Below are 16,701 nucleotides of genomic sequence, written 5' to 3' on the forward strand. Positions count from 1 at the left end.
GATTATGCCTTCTAGTTCCTTGCACTCTCCCTGGCTAGCCATTTAAAAATATAAATACTTTTCAATTAACTAACATTTGCTCATCTCGTCTGTACTCTGGCCTTGCATCATCTCCAATAGCCATTTTTTCTACTCCTAATTTGGTGCATCTCGGTATGCTGGACTAAGATTTAAAACCCTGCTGACCATATTTTTGTAAGATCAAGTTCTCTAAGCTCAGCTGAGCCCTTGCTGCTGCCCAATAACTCCTTTAGTTTGTTTTGCTGACTTCTACCCAATTTTGCCAGTAGCTCTTCTAGACTTTCTGCACACTCCCAAGTCCAACTCATTTCCTCTACTTGTAGCAGGTAACTTAGAAAACTTCTCTACAGAGCAAACTGAGCCTGTACTTCATAAGCAGCCTCAAGTTTTCTTAAAAAATCTTTACCCATTTGAAAATACTACCTACAAATCCAGCTTGTATGTCCCTAAATTAAATTCACTATTTCCTCTCCCAAATATCCTCCCAACTTTCTTACTTTTGATAATGGTACCCACTATTCTTCCACTGAGTTTTCATTCCACATTCAGCAGATATTCAATGCATGCTTAGTATGTACTAGTCACTGTGCCAGGCACTAGAATAAAGCAGTGAACATGGAATTACATACTAGAGAAGGATGAGAGATAGACAAGTAATCAAATAAGATAAACTGTGATAGAGAGAAGTGCTGCAAAGGACATAGAATGTGAGTGAGTATTGTAGGGATCAGGTCGGGGCAGCAATCAGCCATGTTGGATACCATGGTCAAAGAAACCTCTCTGAGGACATGATGTTTGAGTTGATGCTGAGCCAATCACGCAAACACTGAGGAAGGTGTCTGTTTAACAGAAAGACGAGCAAGTGCAAAAATTCCAAACGTGCATAAGCCTTTTTGTTTCCTTTCTTCCCACTTTCTTTCCTCGCAGTTTAAGCCCTTAATACTTCTTGGCTAACTCATTTCTTTAGCTCCTCATCCATTTCCTAGTCCAATGCATCTCTCGCATTATTATCATATTTACCTACCTAAAGTGAAACTCTGTAATATCAGACACTTGCTACAAAACCTCTAGTGATGCCCCATCATTCACTGGACTAATATAAACTTGGAAGAATGACATTCAGATCTCCTCATCCTGTAACCCCCAAATACCTTTCAATTCTTATTTTCTATACCACTGTGCAAAATCCTCCCACAGTAGTGTTCAGAACACACCTCAGACACTTCAGCCTCCATAGCTGTCTATCGCGTCACTTCCACTTGGACTGGCTGCCCCCACCTGTCACATCCATTACAGGTCAGTCACATTTCTTCTAGTCCTTTAAGCGTTATTTCAAATCACCTTTTCCTTAAGTCCCTGCAGATTTCTCCATGCTTTTAATCCACAAAACACTTTATCCCTTTCTTACAGCATTTGTCACAATTTGCCCTGGAAAATGGTTATGTGCAGATCTGTCTTCTCTCTCAAGACCCCTATACTATATGAGAGACACTTTCAAACAGTGACCACATATTATTTCTCCTTGTACTAGCAGAGTGCTTCACGCATAGCTGGCAATGAATAACACTTGTGGAATGAATGAATAAATTTGTCAGATCTGAGTTTGATTAACTACTATTTATTTCATGATGCTCCCCGAAATGGGAGCATTTCGCTTTTGTCATTCCTCCTACTGGTTTTCATGAGACCTTTACGTGAAAAAGAAGAAAGCGGAGAGGAAGCGCAGGGTCTTTATTTTGAAACAGTCTAGTTAGTTCTAATCTGGTCCAATTATTAAAACATTTTCTTGTGCAACACTAAAACTTTTTAAATTTTTTATTGCTCTATAGTCATTACAGCATGAGGCCATAGCTCTTAGTGAAATACTAATTGATCAATTTCCTGCTTAGGACACATAAAGACGCTTAGCATTTTCTAGTGCTGAAAAAAAAATTATCAAAATCACAGAACCTCAAACTTACCACATTACTGCATGTTCTGTATCGGATATTTCTTCCTTCACAGCTCCTAAGTAATAAAAGGGAAAAATATTCATTACTACCTATAAAAGGCTCAAAATTTTAACTTTTTACTCATAGAAAAAATTCATTTTTAATATTGGTACAAGAGCCTCTTTTTTTTCTGGGTAAGTTCTTAGTGGAGTAGGTTCCTATTAACTGAACAGATCTAAAGAATTTGTATATGTTAACTGATTTCTGCATAACAGTTGAAATTAAGCATTCATTTTGTTTCAAAAGTTTTCAAGCAAACTTGTAATTTCAAGCAAAATTACTTTTAGCTTGTGCTTATGTAACTAGACAAATTTTAATGTATGGTTTTCTGAAAAAGGTTTTGAATTAAATGAATCCTGTCTTCTCAATTATTTCTGGTATAAAGCTGAAGAGATATTACACTGAAAAAATCTTAGATATTGAAATGATAAAAATTGGACTAAACAAAGAATTCTTTAAAAACTGTTTTCTACTTCTAAAAAGCATGCTCATTATAGAGGTTTAGTAAAAGACAGATAACAAAACACAAACAAACAAATAAAACACTACCACCTATAGTTGTTTTACCTAAAGACAATCACTATTATTTTGATTTATTTTCTTCCAGTGAAGAAGGAGTCATATCATTCAAAGAGTTTGTAGTCTACTTTCTTTCTGGTTAAAATTTTTTTAATGTATTTTCCCCAAATACAGAATAACCTTAAAGACATCATTTTGAGAGCTACATAATATTCCATCAAGTGATATTATATAAATTGTATAATTATTCTTTCATTACTTGTCATTTAAGTAATTTCCAATTTGGGGCTTGATAAATGCTAGTGGGATAAACCATCTTCATGCCTAAGTTTTTTCCAAGTTTCTGACTGTGCCTTTAGAATAGATACATTTCTAGAAGTGGAATTACTAGACTACAAGGAATGAACTTTTGTAAGGCTCTTGATAAAACATTGCCAAACTACATTCCATGAAGGTTGTACCATTACATATTCCCACCAGCAATATATGGGAGTTTCCATGTTACTGAATTCAAGAACAAGACCAACAAGTTTTGATAAAACATTCAATGATGACACTTAAATTATGAACCACAGTACTCTGCTCTTTTCCAAATAAATCACACCTTAAAAAAATAAATACATAATATGGAAATTTGAGAGAGTAGTTCTGCAAATAGCTAATAATTACAGAATGCCAAGTACATTTCTAAGGGTTTTTTCACTTGTATTAAGTCATTTAATTCTTCTCAAGAATCCTGGGGGATAGGGTACTACTGCTATCCCATTTACAGATAAGGACACAGAAGCTTAGAGACGTTAAGCAACTGACTAAAATCAGACAACTAATAGATCTGAGGATTGAAGCCAGGCCATACAGCTTCAGAGCTTACACACAAAACCACTATTCTTTACCGTCTCTTAGTTCATTTAGTTGGCCAACAAACATCCTCAGGGCTCCTTCTACGTGCCAGGCATAGGACTTCTGGGAATACAAAGAATTAACATAACCTGGTCTTTACCAAAGAACTTGAAATCAATTAAGAGAATTGCTCATGTAATTACAATTCAATATATTTGTTTGATAGTATTTGTGTTAAGTCAAAAGAATTATCAAAAAATAAAGTTGTCCTCTGAAAATACAATTACACAAAGGCTATCTTAAAGAGATAGAAAGGGTCTCGGGCCTGAAAACGTAACGTGACCAGATTGAATAGGTCAATATATATTAAGAATGGGAGGTGTCAAAGAAAAAGAAGAGTTGGTAAGGCATAGAATCATAAAAAAAGGAGCGTGACAAAGATGCATGGCTGTCAGTGTCCAGTCAGCAATGTCCTAGGCAAAGGGCCAGTGAACTTTGAGTCCTCAGGTCCCACTGGCAAGGCCATTGCCACCCCAAACAGATGCATCACACTGTCTGATGCCAATGAAAGTTCACTCCATCTGAGGACCACCCCCCGTTACACTGCCATGTTGAGCATGCAACTTGCCAAGAGTGATCTGGTTTTTCATGACTGCTGAGAGGCAGGCAGAGTGCTGGCCATGCTGACATTAATACCATGTCCACGTGATGGATGGTTAATATGACATCATTGTAAGTTAATAAACTGACACTTATCTCCTGGGCCAAGTCCTTGTGAGTCCACCCCCAAAGAAGGATCTGTCCTTGATACAACTGAAAACATCAAGTTTCTGGGGTCTGAAAACATGAGAGCTAAACTTTAGCTAAACTTCAGTTTGAGAGTAAATTCACAATGTAATTGATTCTAAAATCGGGAGGCCTTTGATAGCATACCATTGGGACACCAGTGTTGGCTGAATGTGATCTTTTTCAATGCTGAAATTCCCACTGCGTATGAAACTTAGCGTAGCAGTTAAGAGCACCCACTTTGAAACTAACCTGCTCTTTCCATAATCCTGGCTCTAGGTCTCAGTTTTTATATCCCAGTTTTGTCACTTATAAAGTGGGATAATACATACTTCCTGGAGTTATTATGAGGAAGAAACGAGTTAATGCTGTGAATCACTTCAAACAGCCTCTAATATAAGTATTATGTACTCATTTGACCTATTAAGTAACAAGGTGTAAAAATATAAGTTATTGAAACAGAGTTAAAGATATGCACAGAAGAAACTATAAACAAAGGCGTAGAGGTATGAAAACATATGGTGTGCTTGCAAATTTTCAAGCAGTTCTGTTCTGTTGGAGTTTAAGATTTAGGTTAAGAATTACAGGAGATGAGAGAAATATTTTCTAATTTTGAACTCTGCAAAAGGCAAAGGGGAACCACTAAAGGTTTTAAAGTAGGTGAGTTAAAATACTGCTTTTCTGCTTTCTAAAAGTGAATTTCATGTTAATCATTAAGACTTTACTACTGTATGTTTTTTCACACTCCTTTCATTTTCTTTTCCTAACATTATGTCCCTGAAAGGATAATGGCAATAATTCTGAATCAGGAGCTTAAAGACCTGGATTACAGACGTCGGTTTTCTATTTACACAAGCCACTTGCCCTCTCACAGTCGTTTGCCACACGTCAAGTGGACACAGACAGGAAAGGAAAACCAACTGTGATAAGGTATAAAAGCTCTGTTCAAAACTAAGGGGCCATGGGTTACTACAGAGATGTCACTTAATAAAAATATAAACAAAATAAAACAAACCAAAAACGGTAAAAAACCTGTTTCAAAAATTTAAACAAGGCTTTCTCAGGTATTTTATTATTTATTTATTTTTTAAATTTAATTAAATTTTTAATTTTTTTCCATGGGCAGGCACTGGGAATCGAAACTGGGTCTCTGGCATGGCAGGTGTGAATTCTGCCACTGAGCCATCGTCACAAGGCCCCCAGTCATTTTAAACTAGAAATATTTATGCATATTTTAAAAGCACTCTTGGGTAGTAGGAGATATAAGCATATATAAAAAAGATTGATTTGAATACTTCTTATTTAGTACAAAAATCACAAGCAAACATACAAACAAACAAAGAAAAAAACACGTTACAATTTCCAAAGGATATCTTGCAATTGTCTAACTCCTAATATCAACTTGCAAATAATTGGGTTCTGCCAGTGAATTACATTTTCCCCTTTACTATAGTGCAGTACTTTTCTCCTGAGAGTTTATTTAATTTAATCGTCTAAAATATAATTTTAAGGTGGTAATGCTTGAGTTTGGTAACATACTTATTATTAAAAGATATTTTTAAACTGTGGATAATAATAGTAATATTAGACCCTATCATATACTGAGCCCTTGCTATAGGTATCTGGCCCAGTGTTAGGTATTCTATGTACATTGTCTCTAATCTTCCAACAACTCTGCAAGACTGCATTATTCTCATTGAATAAGTGAGAAGATCAAGGCTGTCACATATGAGGGATTAGAACTCAAGTTTGGCTAACTCTGAAGTACAGAAAACAATAAGAAAAGGAACAAGTTGCTGCCCTGTAAACCCATACCTTCTTCATTGATAATAACAATATTAAAGATACTAACACTAGATTAAAAATCTGGGAAGCTGAGTGGGGAGTTGGCCCGGGGATAAGTGTACCTTGTTATTTACATCAATTTATTAGCTGCTTCTCAATTCTGTAAGAACCTACTTCTGGTAAGTAAAGAATATGTAGACATGTACTGATCATTTGGAATACCTGAAAGAGAACCACGCTGGCCAGTAAAATGCAGTGTAAAAAAACTTCATTGTAGAGAAGCTTATTTCTAACAAAAATTATTGAATTTGAATATAAATTTAGGTAACAAAGTGACTATACTAAAGAAAAGGGTTTATTCTTGGCAAATGTGAATTTCTCCATCCTTTATCCCAAGCATTTATCTGGGTGCAAAATCCTGATCTGAGAATTAGGCTGTGAAAAAAATATCTTTTCTTAAAAAAAATACTTGCTAATAGAAAACAGCTGAATGGTTTCCTTCACATTTTACACAAAATAAAATTCACCTCTTGGGATAAAAACAAACATTAGAAATTTTAGTCCAAACTGGTTTTAAAGGAAAGTTATAGACCACTGATACCAGAGGATTTAAGTAAGTACCTCCTTCCAACAAAAACTATAAAATAGTTTTAGGAGTGTGTTTGTGAGTTAAGTTTACTGTACCAATTATTGACTCAGAAATTGGATCACGTATGAAATAAAACAATATAAAAATTAGAATGTATTCCAAACTGAATATATTCAGAAAGTTCCTTATTTGTTTGTTTTAGCACTTTACTCTGAGCCATTTATTGATGCTGACTTAATTATTTCTCTTAAAAATGGAAATCAACTCAGTCAGACACCATTGTCTGTGAACCACTGAGACATTAATTCACCTATAATGGGATTAGTATAGGATTGAGGCATATACTTTATTTGCCTTTCATTGGCATATAATTAACCACTCAAACTCTTTCAAGTCTTAAAATACTGATGTTATCTTCATTTCAATGATCATAATTTAAACCTTAGGAAAGATTAATTGCTATGGAAAATTAAAAGCTTTCTTTCAAGGCTTTAGCAGTTTGCTGGCTGCTGCTGCCTCTTTTTTTTTTTTCCTGCTTCCTTCTGCTTCTATAATTTGTCTTTTAAAAAGGGAAGCTGATATGATTTTTCTCTTACTAAGAATAAACAAAATTGGGTAAGTTACATCAACCTTTCTTTTACTTTAAAATCCTTCCCATCTCCTCTCTTAGCAAACAGAGCATTCAGGTGATATAACCAGACTTATTTCAGTGACAATTTCAAGAAAGTCTCATCACTGTGAATTTAAAACCCCAGGGTTCTTAATGGACAAATGCATTTATATTTGGCTCATGAAGTTCCAGGCTTTATCTTTGATTTCTCTAAGTGTAGCATGCTGCTAAATAAGGAGAGGTTGTATTTCTCCGAATACCTCCTGCATTTCTCATATGGATACAGGGGCAAAGAATTTTAAACCAGGACAGTGAATTTCCTTATGTCTCCCTTCTTCTTGTCAGTCAAAAGGAAACTATGAGCACTTTAAAAGAGAAAGGACATAAAGCCATCTTAGCCTTTCAAGCTAGAAGGACTCTGGACCATTTAAACTTTGGATCCTGAAATGGCCATGGAATATTTACAGCCAAAGCAGGGATTGCATGTAGTATTTGAGCAGCTATTTTCCTCTCTCACTTCAAATGAGCACTTCAGTTCTCACTGGAGCTCTGTGGCAGGAGAGTAGCCAGTTAAAACACTTGCACATTTCTGAGGCTTTTTACAAAGACTTCAAGAGAAAAAATAAATTCTGGGAAGACCTGACAGAACCGAGTGCAAACGTGTTATCCGGCATGCTTTTGTTTTTCACAAACATGGTACTGTAAGAGGTTCTTTCAGGAAACAACACTTGGTATCAATTAACTTAACAATTATATGGCTCAATTTAATGGGACCTAGAACCAGGGTCTGTGCAGAACAACTGGCCAGTGGAGGTCTTGCCCAGCATGGGAGAGAAGGAGGAGGTGTGAGATATCCCATGCCTTTGGGTTTCATAAATCCCATGGCTTAATCTTTCCTTAGCTCTCCACATTTCATTCATGCTTAAAAGAGTCATTCTTCAAACTTCTACTTTTGCTCCAGCTTTAAAATATCTATTTAACTGTCCAATTTACAGTGTCTTCCATGAGAATCAAAATGAACTTTGTTCACATGAAAACTTTATTTATGGGGAGCTTAGTGCCAAGGTCCCAACAGGAGTAGTCAAAGTAGCACTGCCCCTTCTTCAAAAAGTAGCTATAGATGACATGCTTACAATGCACCCTTGTTATATATCTCTAAATAATTGGAAATGTTTCTAATATGCATCCCTACCGAGTGCTTTATTAATATTAATAGATTCAAATTATTTAATAAATATTTAATAAGCATATAATTACTCTGTACAATGTTTTTTAACCCCTGCCCCTACCACCTGGTACTCCCAGACAACCACCTACCTCAGATAATAAGAAATTTGCTTACAGGATTCTCCATAACAAGTAATGTTTAATCTGGCAACAACTGCCTGTGGAAAAATAGATCTGAAATATGAAAAGGTGCCTCTGACCTTCTATATGGCTAATCTTCAAGGTCCCCCCCCCCTTGCAATTTGAAGTTATGTCTCCTGCATTAAACGAAGGCACCGAAATTCTAGAAATAATGCATGCCCAACACACACAACCCACAGTGCTAAGTAACCTCAAAACAAGGAGACAGAGGACCTTCGTGCTATGGGACCTTCAAAAGTATACCCAGAAAAATATTTCTTCCCTTAAGCATTTGGTTGAAAGGTCCCTGAATCCCACCACAGGATCCTTATTCATTTTCCAGGGCCTCTTCTGCATGTGATACATCCCATGCTCAAACAGATTAGTGCTAAGGGAGAGATTTATTTTTTTTTCTGGGTAGATAGATATGGAAGCCAAACTATTATGACAACTTGATAAATGGAGCTTTTGAAAATGCTTTCTGTTGTAATAATACAACAAACAACACGGAGGCACGCTGCCAGGCGTCATCCATCAGTAGGTGAGTTGGCCAGGGACAAACACAGCCCTGGTGTCACACTGGCTCTTCATAATCTGCCAGAGGCTTTATCGGGGCCTAGTGAGCCCAAAGAAAAGCCTGCTGTAAGGCTGCGTTTTGAAAGCAATTTTAAACTGACGAGGGGGTAGGGGAGTCCAGATTTAAAAATGATGCCATAAGATGGGAGCTAACATAAAATTGTTTCTTTGGGGCGGAGTGACGGTGGCTCAGTGTCAGGGTTCTTGTCTGCCATGCTGGAGACCTGGGTTCATTTACCGAAGCCTGCCCATGAAAAAAAAAAAAGTGTTTCTTTGGCATAGATAACATTTTTTTGTGACCTCAGTTTTATAATTCAATACTTCTGTTCTATACTGATGTCTCATTATAAAAGTGGTTTGAATTCTGAATGTGCCAACTTGGAGACCTGATTTACGTATACAGACCCTGATTTATGTATACAGACCCTGAATATGTAAAACTTAATGTGGAAACCAAATTCAATATAAATGGAAATTATGTAGGTTTGGGGAGACATTCCAAGAAGACATCCCCTCTGGTTGTTTGATGTTCTCTTAAGAAGAACTGAGGAACTGGGAGCTGAGGAAAACTCTGTACTTTTATGGTTTCTTGAGCAGCAGCTAAGAGACTGCAGAGTTGCTAAATTAAGATTCAGACCTATATGAGAATATTGTAGACTAGATATTGGAATTCTCCCTGTGAGTTTCAAATTGGTTTATTTGTTATTATGATCATTTGGGACTTTCTAAATGGCAACTAGAAAAATCGCTGCCAATGATTTTCTCCAAACAAGAATGATTTTACATATCTTTGCCTGTTCTTCAAAGAAAAACATGCTACAACGAAGCACTGAGTTCTTACAAATGTGGGCTGGGATTATGAAAATGAGGAGCATGTTCATGTAATCAAAACAGAAAAGAGAAAGAACAATGTCATTTTATGCCATAATGATCATGTCTAGCTTTTGATGAAGCCAGAAACTGCTCTGAGCATACTGCTCTGATGATGTAATTAGACACTGTAAAATAAGCACTCTGAAAATGAAAACGAACCCTTGTATAGTGCTTTCTGTACAATGCTTTCGGAGAGTAAGCTTTGGTATAACACCTTCTTATGTAAAGTCATTTATATTTACTGAGCATCTAATATGAACTCAAAATGACTCAAAAATGATTTCTCCAGTGGGATATGACTCCAAGGGATGAGCCTGGCCCTGGCACCGTGGGACTGATAATGCCTTCCTGACCAAAAGGGATAAAGAATTGTAACAAATAAGGTATCAGTGGCTGAGAGAGTTCACGTAGAGTCAAGAGGCTACTCTGGAGGTTACCCTTGAGCAAGCTTTAGCTAGATATTGCTATTTATCATGGATGGCCAAACTCCAATCAGAACCATTCCTGCCAACCCTAAAGAACCCCTAGGGCTTTATCCGAGATTCTACAAAGATTCCATGTACTATGACTACTTTCCAGAAACCTATAACCTCCAGATGGGTTCCTAGGCCAGAGGGGCCAGGCTGAAACCCAGAGGGGCCAGCCTTTCCAGAACAACAATGAGTTCCATTCCCCATCGCATCTCATCAACTGCCCCTTCCAACATGAAAGAGTTAGAATAGGCAGAGCCCAAATACCCCTAAAGATTAGGAGAAAGATCAAAGGAGAAGGTGGAGTTACAACAGAGAAGATAGGTTCTCATTTAGTCTCCAGTGTCTTGGAGCAGCCAAAAGTAGAAACCTAAAGTTGTAGAACTGTAACCCATAGCAAACTCTGAAATCTGTTCTATAACTAATTGTTGCAATGCACTTTGAAATTCATTGCTTTTTTGTATAGATGTTATTTTTCATAATAAAAAAATAAAATAAAATAAAAAGACTTCTCTGACCCCTCATAAGAGTGGTAAGAGTGTGATAAGAGAAGGGGGGTTTTTGAGGAACAGATCTCCCTCCCTATTTCTGCCTCTGAAAGTATTTCAGTAGGTTTCTTGCCCTACTACTCAAGTTAGAAAACTCATCCAACATTGAGTGGATACTTGCTATATGCAAAGCAGGATGAAATAAAGAAAAGCAAGGAGAAAATCATGTCCATGGCACTTACCGTCTAATGGGAGATAGTGCTAGATAAATAGTTATCACGAGCCAGACTGTGTAAAGGTAATTAAAGGTGCTGTGAATAAAATGCCTCATTAACACAGCAAAGTGAAACTAAGGGGGACTGCTGGAGGTGACTAGAACATTTAGGATTTTGATGGGTGGGCATGGGGCAATGAGGGCATTGCAGGTAGAGGCTCATCAGCAGACGAGACAGAGACAGGAAAGCACCCAGCATTTTCAAGGATTAGGACATAGTTCTGTGGCCCTCCAGCCCTCTCTTCAGCTTTAGAAAACTGTATTTTTGTCTCTTTATTTGCTTTTCTCCACCGTGGTCCATGTGTTTGATCTCTGAGCTACAGTGTCTAGCAAAGTGCCTGGTGTACTGTAAACACTCCACAAACACTTCTAGAGAGAAGGAAGGAAGGAAGGGGGCAGGGAAGAGAAGGAAGGAGCCAAAAGAAGGGGCAATAAGCACAAAAGGAGTAAATTTTATAAGGATAATTTCAGGCCATAAGAAGCTGTTGGCCCTGTATTTGCGCTAATCTTTGAGCCCTGAAAGCCCAATAAAATCTTTCCAAAACAATCTGAAGATAAAAAAAGTTACAAGGAAACTAAATAGCTACCAATAGAAAGAGACCTTTGGCTCTTTTCTATGGACATGTTTATTTTCATTTATTTATTAAATTGTATCTGACACTGCAATGCACGTGCTCCCTTTGGGAGATGTCTGGGGAGGGTCAAGGGAATTGCTGCCTCTGGCTTGAGACCCATCAGCAGGAAGGACATGCACTTTATAATACATACACATAAACTGTAAGTTTTGCAAATGGCTTTACATTTGTTCAGTAGCCAAAGAGGCAAAGAATGAGAGTAAAAACAAATGTGTTTTAGTAACAACAAGTCCAACCTTTTCATCTTCCCCATGAGGAAAATGTATATTATGAAACTCTAGGATTTATCTCACCCAGTACAACTCCTAAGCTGGGAATTTATGAACTATTTTGGCTGGAGACAAAAGTTCATCCTTCCTTATCACACAGACTCCACTACAAAATGGGGGCCTGGAGAATCACAACGTTTTTCTTCTAAACCATTCACATTACAAATGGCTTTTGTATCAACCACCAAGATGAGCTTTGACAGCATATTTGGAGGAGACAGGGTCTCTCCCTCAGTCACACACATAATTTTGGAGTTGAAAGGAACCCCAGACATTAATTCAACAAATATTTACTGAGTCACTATTCTGTTATAGGCACTGCCCAACTGACTTCATAGATGACCAAAATAAATCCCAGAGAAACTAAAAATTAGTCCAGTGTTACATAGCTGGAAAGTGGTGGGGCCAAGATTCAAATTCAGTAGTCTGATAAGATTTAAAGGAATAATCCAAAGAATAGGATAAAGATGCCCTTAGAAGCAATAAGATGTGCTTTTTTTTTTATTTAATTTTTTTGACTTTTCTTAAATTTGCCATAACGATTGTTTGGTCCACAATGAAAGCTCTGTTCAGAATTGGATTAATAATTCATGAAATGTCAAGATGTGCTTTTATGAGTGTTAGGTTTCCAGAACGTGTCACGATTGCCCACCAGGGAGTGTTACCTGCAAGTCCAGCGATAGGGACTGCAGCTGTTACATGCTAAGGCTGATGATCACACATGAATACGATGTCACTTCGAGTTCCATAGTTAACATTTCTGTCTCCAGGTGAAGTATCCCCACCCCACCCCCAATGTATACCATTCTGGCATCCCTCTTTTCTTTGCTCTTCATACCCAGTGTCCATTAAATCTCAATCTACCTCTGTCTCCTGTTCTTTCTCTCTTGCTGTCTCTCTCTCTCTCTCTCTCTCCAGTTATTGAAACTAAGCAGTATAGTTAAACTTCTTTTGCTATTGTACAAATTGGGTCTAAATAGAAGAAATAATAAGACTCAAGTCAAAGTGTGTATATATATATATATATATATATATATATATATATATATATATATATATATACATACATATATTTAATGATAGATGCTGTCTTGAAGGTAGAAAGTTAAATGTCACTCTACGGATAAGAAATTTAATGATTTTGAGGGCATAAGGGTTTTAAAGAATTTGCAGAGACCACCCAGATTTCCTTGGGGCATTCACAAACAACATGGAAGCTGAAAGGGTCATATTTTGAGGCTTAAAGTAATAGTAGAATGGAAGAACATTTCAGAAATGTTTATCACCTTGAGCGAGGCTGATCTTGACCCATACCAGACAACTGTCTGTGTCTACCCACCCAGAAACATTTTTGCACTCATAGTATTTAAAAATGACCACCACTTTCATATCCTGACATGCTGATGTCCACCACTTCCTTCCCACTTCTTTTCCATTCATAGAAACCTTAGTGAAGAATTTCAACACAATGAGGTCTCTTTAGGAGAAAATTCCTTCTTTTTGGTATTAACCCCAACTTCTAAATTCCTAGGGAGTTGGAGACAGACCTCATCATTTGCACTATCCCTTTCCACATACAGCAGCAGTTCTAACTCTGGTTGCACATTAAAATTGCTTGGGAGGAGGTAATAAAAATTTTCTGAAATGCAGGGATCCAATCCCAGAGGTCCTAATTTAATTGGTCTTCTGTGGGCCCAGATATTTGCATTTCTTAAAAAGTCTTCCAAATTATTCAAAATGCAGCTAGAGTTAAGAACTACTTCTACAGAGGCATTCACTTAGTTCTTAAAATAACTTGCAACTATAATCAGTGGACACTCAGGGACAAATTTATATCCTGAGGCCAAATCCTTGCCCCTTGGGCTTTAAATCGTTAGTTATACCTAGTAAATTGCCTGATATATTGTAGGTGTTCAATAAATATTAATTGAATGAATGAATAAAAATCAAGGAGAAATAAAAACTTCAGAAGGACTATTAAACTAACCAAAAATGAATTTGAAAATAAGCAGGTAAAGACAGCCAAGTCTTAGAGATTCTCAATATGGCTGATAAAGGTTATGGACACCAAACACATTTTCAACCATCATTCATTTCAACAAATTGGATAAACCAGGCAATAAATTGGTCCCAAACATTTAGTTATTGGCCTTAGTGCATTTTCCTCTTGAAAAGCGATCAGATCTCGGAACAAAACATCCATCAAAGATATACGGAATATAAGAAGTCCTGGCAATATATTTAGATTAAGACTTAACCCAAAAAGTAAAAGGAAGACAACCACAAACTCCTAAATACATGTCCCACAGTGTGCAGTCTCCTGCAATACAATGAAAAGGCCACCTCATTTAAATGACATGAATAGTCAAGACCCATTCTAAACTTGTATATCTTTCCTTTAAACAAAAACTCAAATATTTCCAAGGAAAACAAGGCTGATAACATGCAAAACTAGGTGAAGAATAACGGGTAAATTTTGCTTTGGGGTTCACTTGAGCTGAAAGTTCCAAAACCTTTCAAAACAAGTCCTGTGGACCTTAATTGGATGTTATGACAGAGATGAGATGATTTAAAAGAAAAAAAGATATTTGTCTAACCAGCTGTTTAGAATCCAAATCTTAACATTAATTTTTTTTCTTTTGGTATTACAGTTGGTATTTATTATTATAAGGTGCAGAAATTAGTTGCTAACTAAAGCCTATATTAATATAAGTACAAAATTTTCATGGAAGAAAAGTTGAGTTTACAATAAAAAATTTGAGAAGTTAGCTTACTTTCTCAGCACAGTTAATATGAAATGAGAAATTTAGAGTAACTTTGCCCATTCCTGAGGGATAAGATTCCTTGAGGCCATTTATTTTAATTTTTCTGTGTTTATATTAACACCATTCTGGCAGCCACATCTCTTTGGAATAATACATCTTTTTTAGGTACCCCTACAGCATGATGATTTTACCTCTTGTCCATCTAATAACTTTATTCAGCTTAAAAATTCAATTAAAAATCTATTAAAGTTTTAAAAATTCTGTCATATTTCAGAAGTAGGCTACTTTTTTTTTGCTGTTTGAATATATATGAAGCAGACAAGTCCTTCATTTAATCAGTTGAGATTTAATAAAATATTCATACTCTTAATGGGATTAATTAATGATAGTATTAAACTATTAATCCATTAAATTAATCTATTATTAGTCTGAAGTTTCATTTGGCATTTCAGAAAGCGAGAAAGCCATATTCATCAGCTGCCAGTGTAAAGGTTAACATCACATTTGGGAACATCTAGCCATCTGACTCACTGCATCTCAAATGAGCTACACTCTCCCCAGTTGGCCCCAGTCTTGGCATAGACCTAATACAGTGTGGTAGAGACAATGTTGCACACCGCTATTACTGAGTGCCTTATGCATCTGGAACCCCTTATGGGGAAAACTAAATTAACTGACTAAAGAAAAACCTAGAGTTCTCAGAGAGATTCTTAGCATCAAATATAAAGATGCCTCAGTAAGTTAGGCTGATGAAGGGTATTTCCAATTAACAACACACATTAGTAGGACAACCAGACAAATGAATTCACTAAAAACATTATTTCAGTGTATTTAATATGAAGAGTGAAGAATCTGAGAGAGAAGAAGATTCTCAAGTAGCTGGTACATTGTTTAATTCACTTAACGTATAAGAGACCATCATCAAAAACCGCGAGTATGTAACAGTTTCTACTTATCAATAGAAAATGAAAATAGATATTATGTAACTATTTGCTTATGTAATTAGTTGCATTAGTAGAGTTACTCAATGAAGTCTAATATAATCTTACAAAAATTAGTAAAGATTGTAGGAAATCTTCATAGTGTCTTCCTTTATTGCTAAAGCCAGGGTTGCAGGTAAAAGCTATTATCAATGCTCTAATATCAGAAATTGAGAAATCAAGTATTGCCTACTACTTTCTCCAAGCTGCAGAAAAAGGACACAGGAAATGTCAAGGAAAAAATGATTCTGCTTAGTAATTCCTCAGGTCAGGGCATTCCCCCCCGATCATCAGCCACTACCCCTTGAGAATGCTTTTATAATTAATGCTTGTCTAATTTTACTCTGCTTTGCACCTACTGATTTTTTTTTCTGTATAACCTTCAAACAATCACTGAGAAGATGTCTTCTATTCTCGAAGGTTAACTGTGCCTCCTCACAAGCTTGCATCTATCAGTCACCATCTATCACACCAAACCTGGATAATCTAGGCTCCTTTGTAGTTCTATCATGTTGGAAACAAAATAAATATTAATTGATAAAATTATAAAATATCAGAGTTGAAAGTGATCTAAGAGATCACATACCAGGACTGAGAAACTAGCCTGGAAGTTTAATTCACTAGGTAGGTGGGATTTGTTTGGGCTGCATTCGAATGTTTAAAATTAAATTACTGCACAGCTTATAGGTACCTGCTAGAAGTAAAAGGACATATAGCCTAAGAGTGAAAAAATGACCGAATTGAGTTCAGATGCCCAAATATGGATGGAGGCTGAAAAAGAACTCTTTGGGTTCACTACCTTATTAAGAATGAATAAGGTGACCAAGGAAGACCATCTATGGTAGAATGCAAAAAATGGTCCCAATTCTTCACCCTTTCCTGT

At 36.5% G+C, this 16,701-nt stretch overlaps 1 protein-coding gene across 2 annotated transcripts in view; it reads right to left on the reverse strand.

Moving 5' to 3' along the window:
• The window catches only part of ADAMTSL1 (ADAMTS like 1), a 998,876-nt gene that overhangs the window by 356,215 nt on the left and 625,960 nt on the right, over positions 1–16,701 (reverse strand). For both annotated transcript variants that reach the window (XM_077148079.1, XM_077148080.1), the window contains one exon: positions 1,983–2,028. In XM_077148079.1, coding sequence (XP_077004194.1) covers positions 1,983–2,028 — 46 coding nt within the window. The remainder of the gene's footprint in view (positions 1–1,982; positions 2,029–16,701) is intronic.

Source organism: Tamandua tetradactyla, chromosome 2, assembly GCF_023851605.1.
Source record: "Tamandua tetradactyla isolate mTamTet1 chromosome 2, mTamTet1.pri, whole genome shotgun sequence".
Classification (NCBI taxonomy): Eukaryota; Metazoa; Chordata; class Mammalia; order Pilosa; family Myrmecophagidae; genus Tamandua; species Tamandua tetradactyla.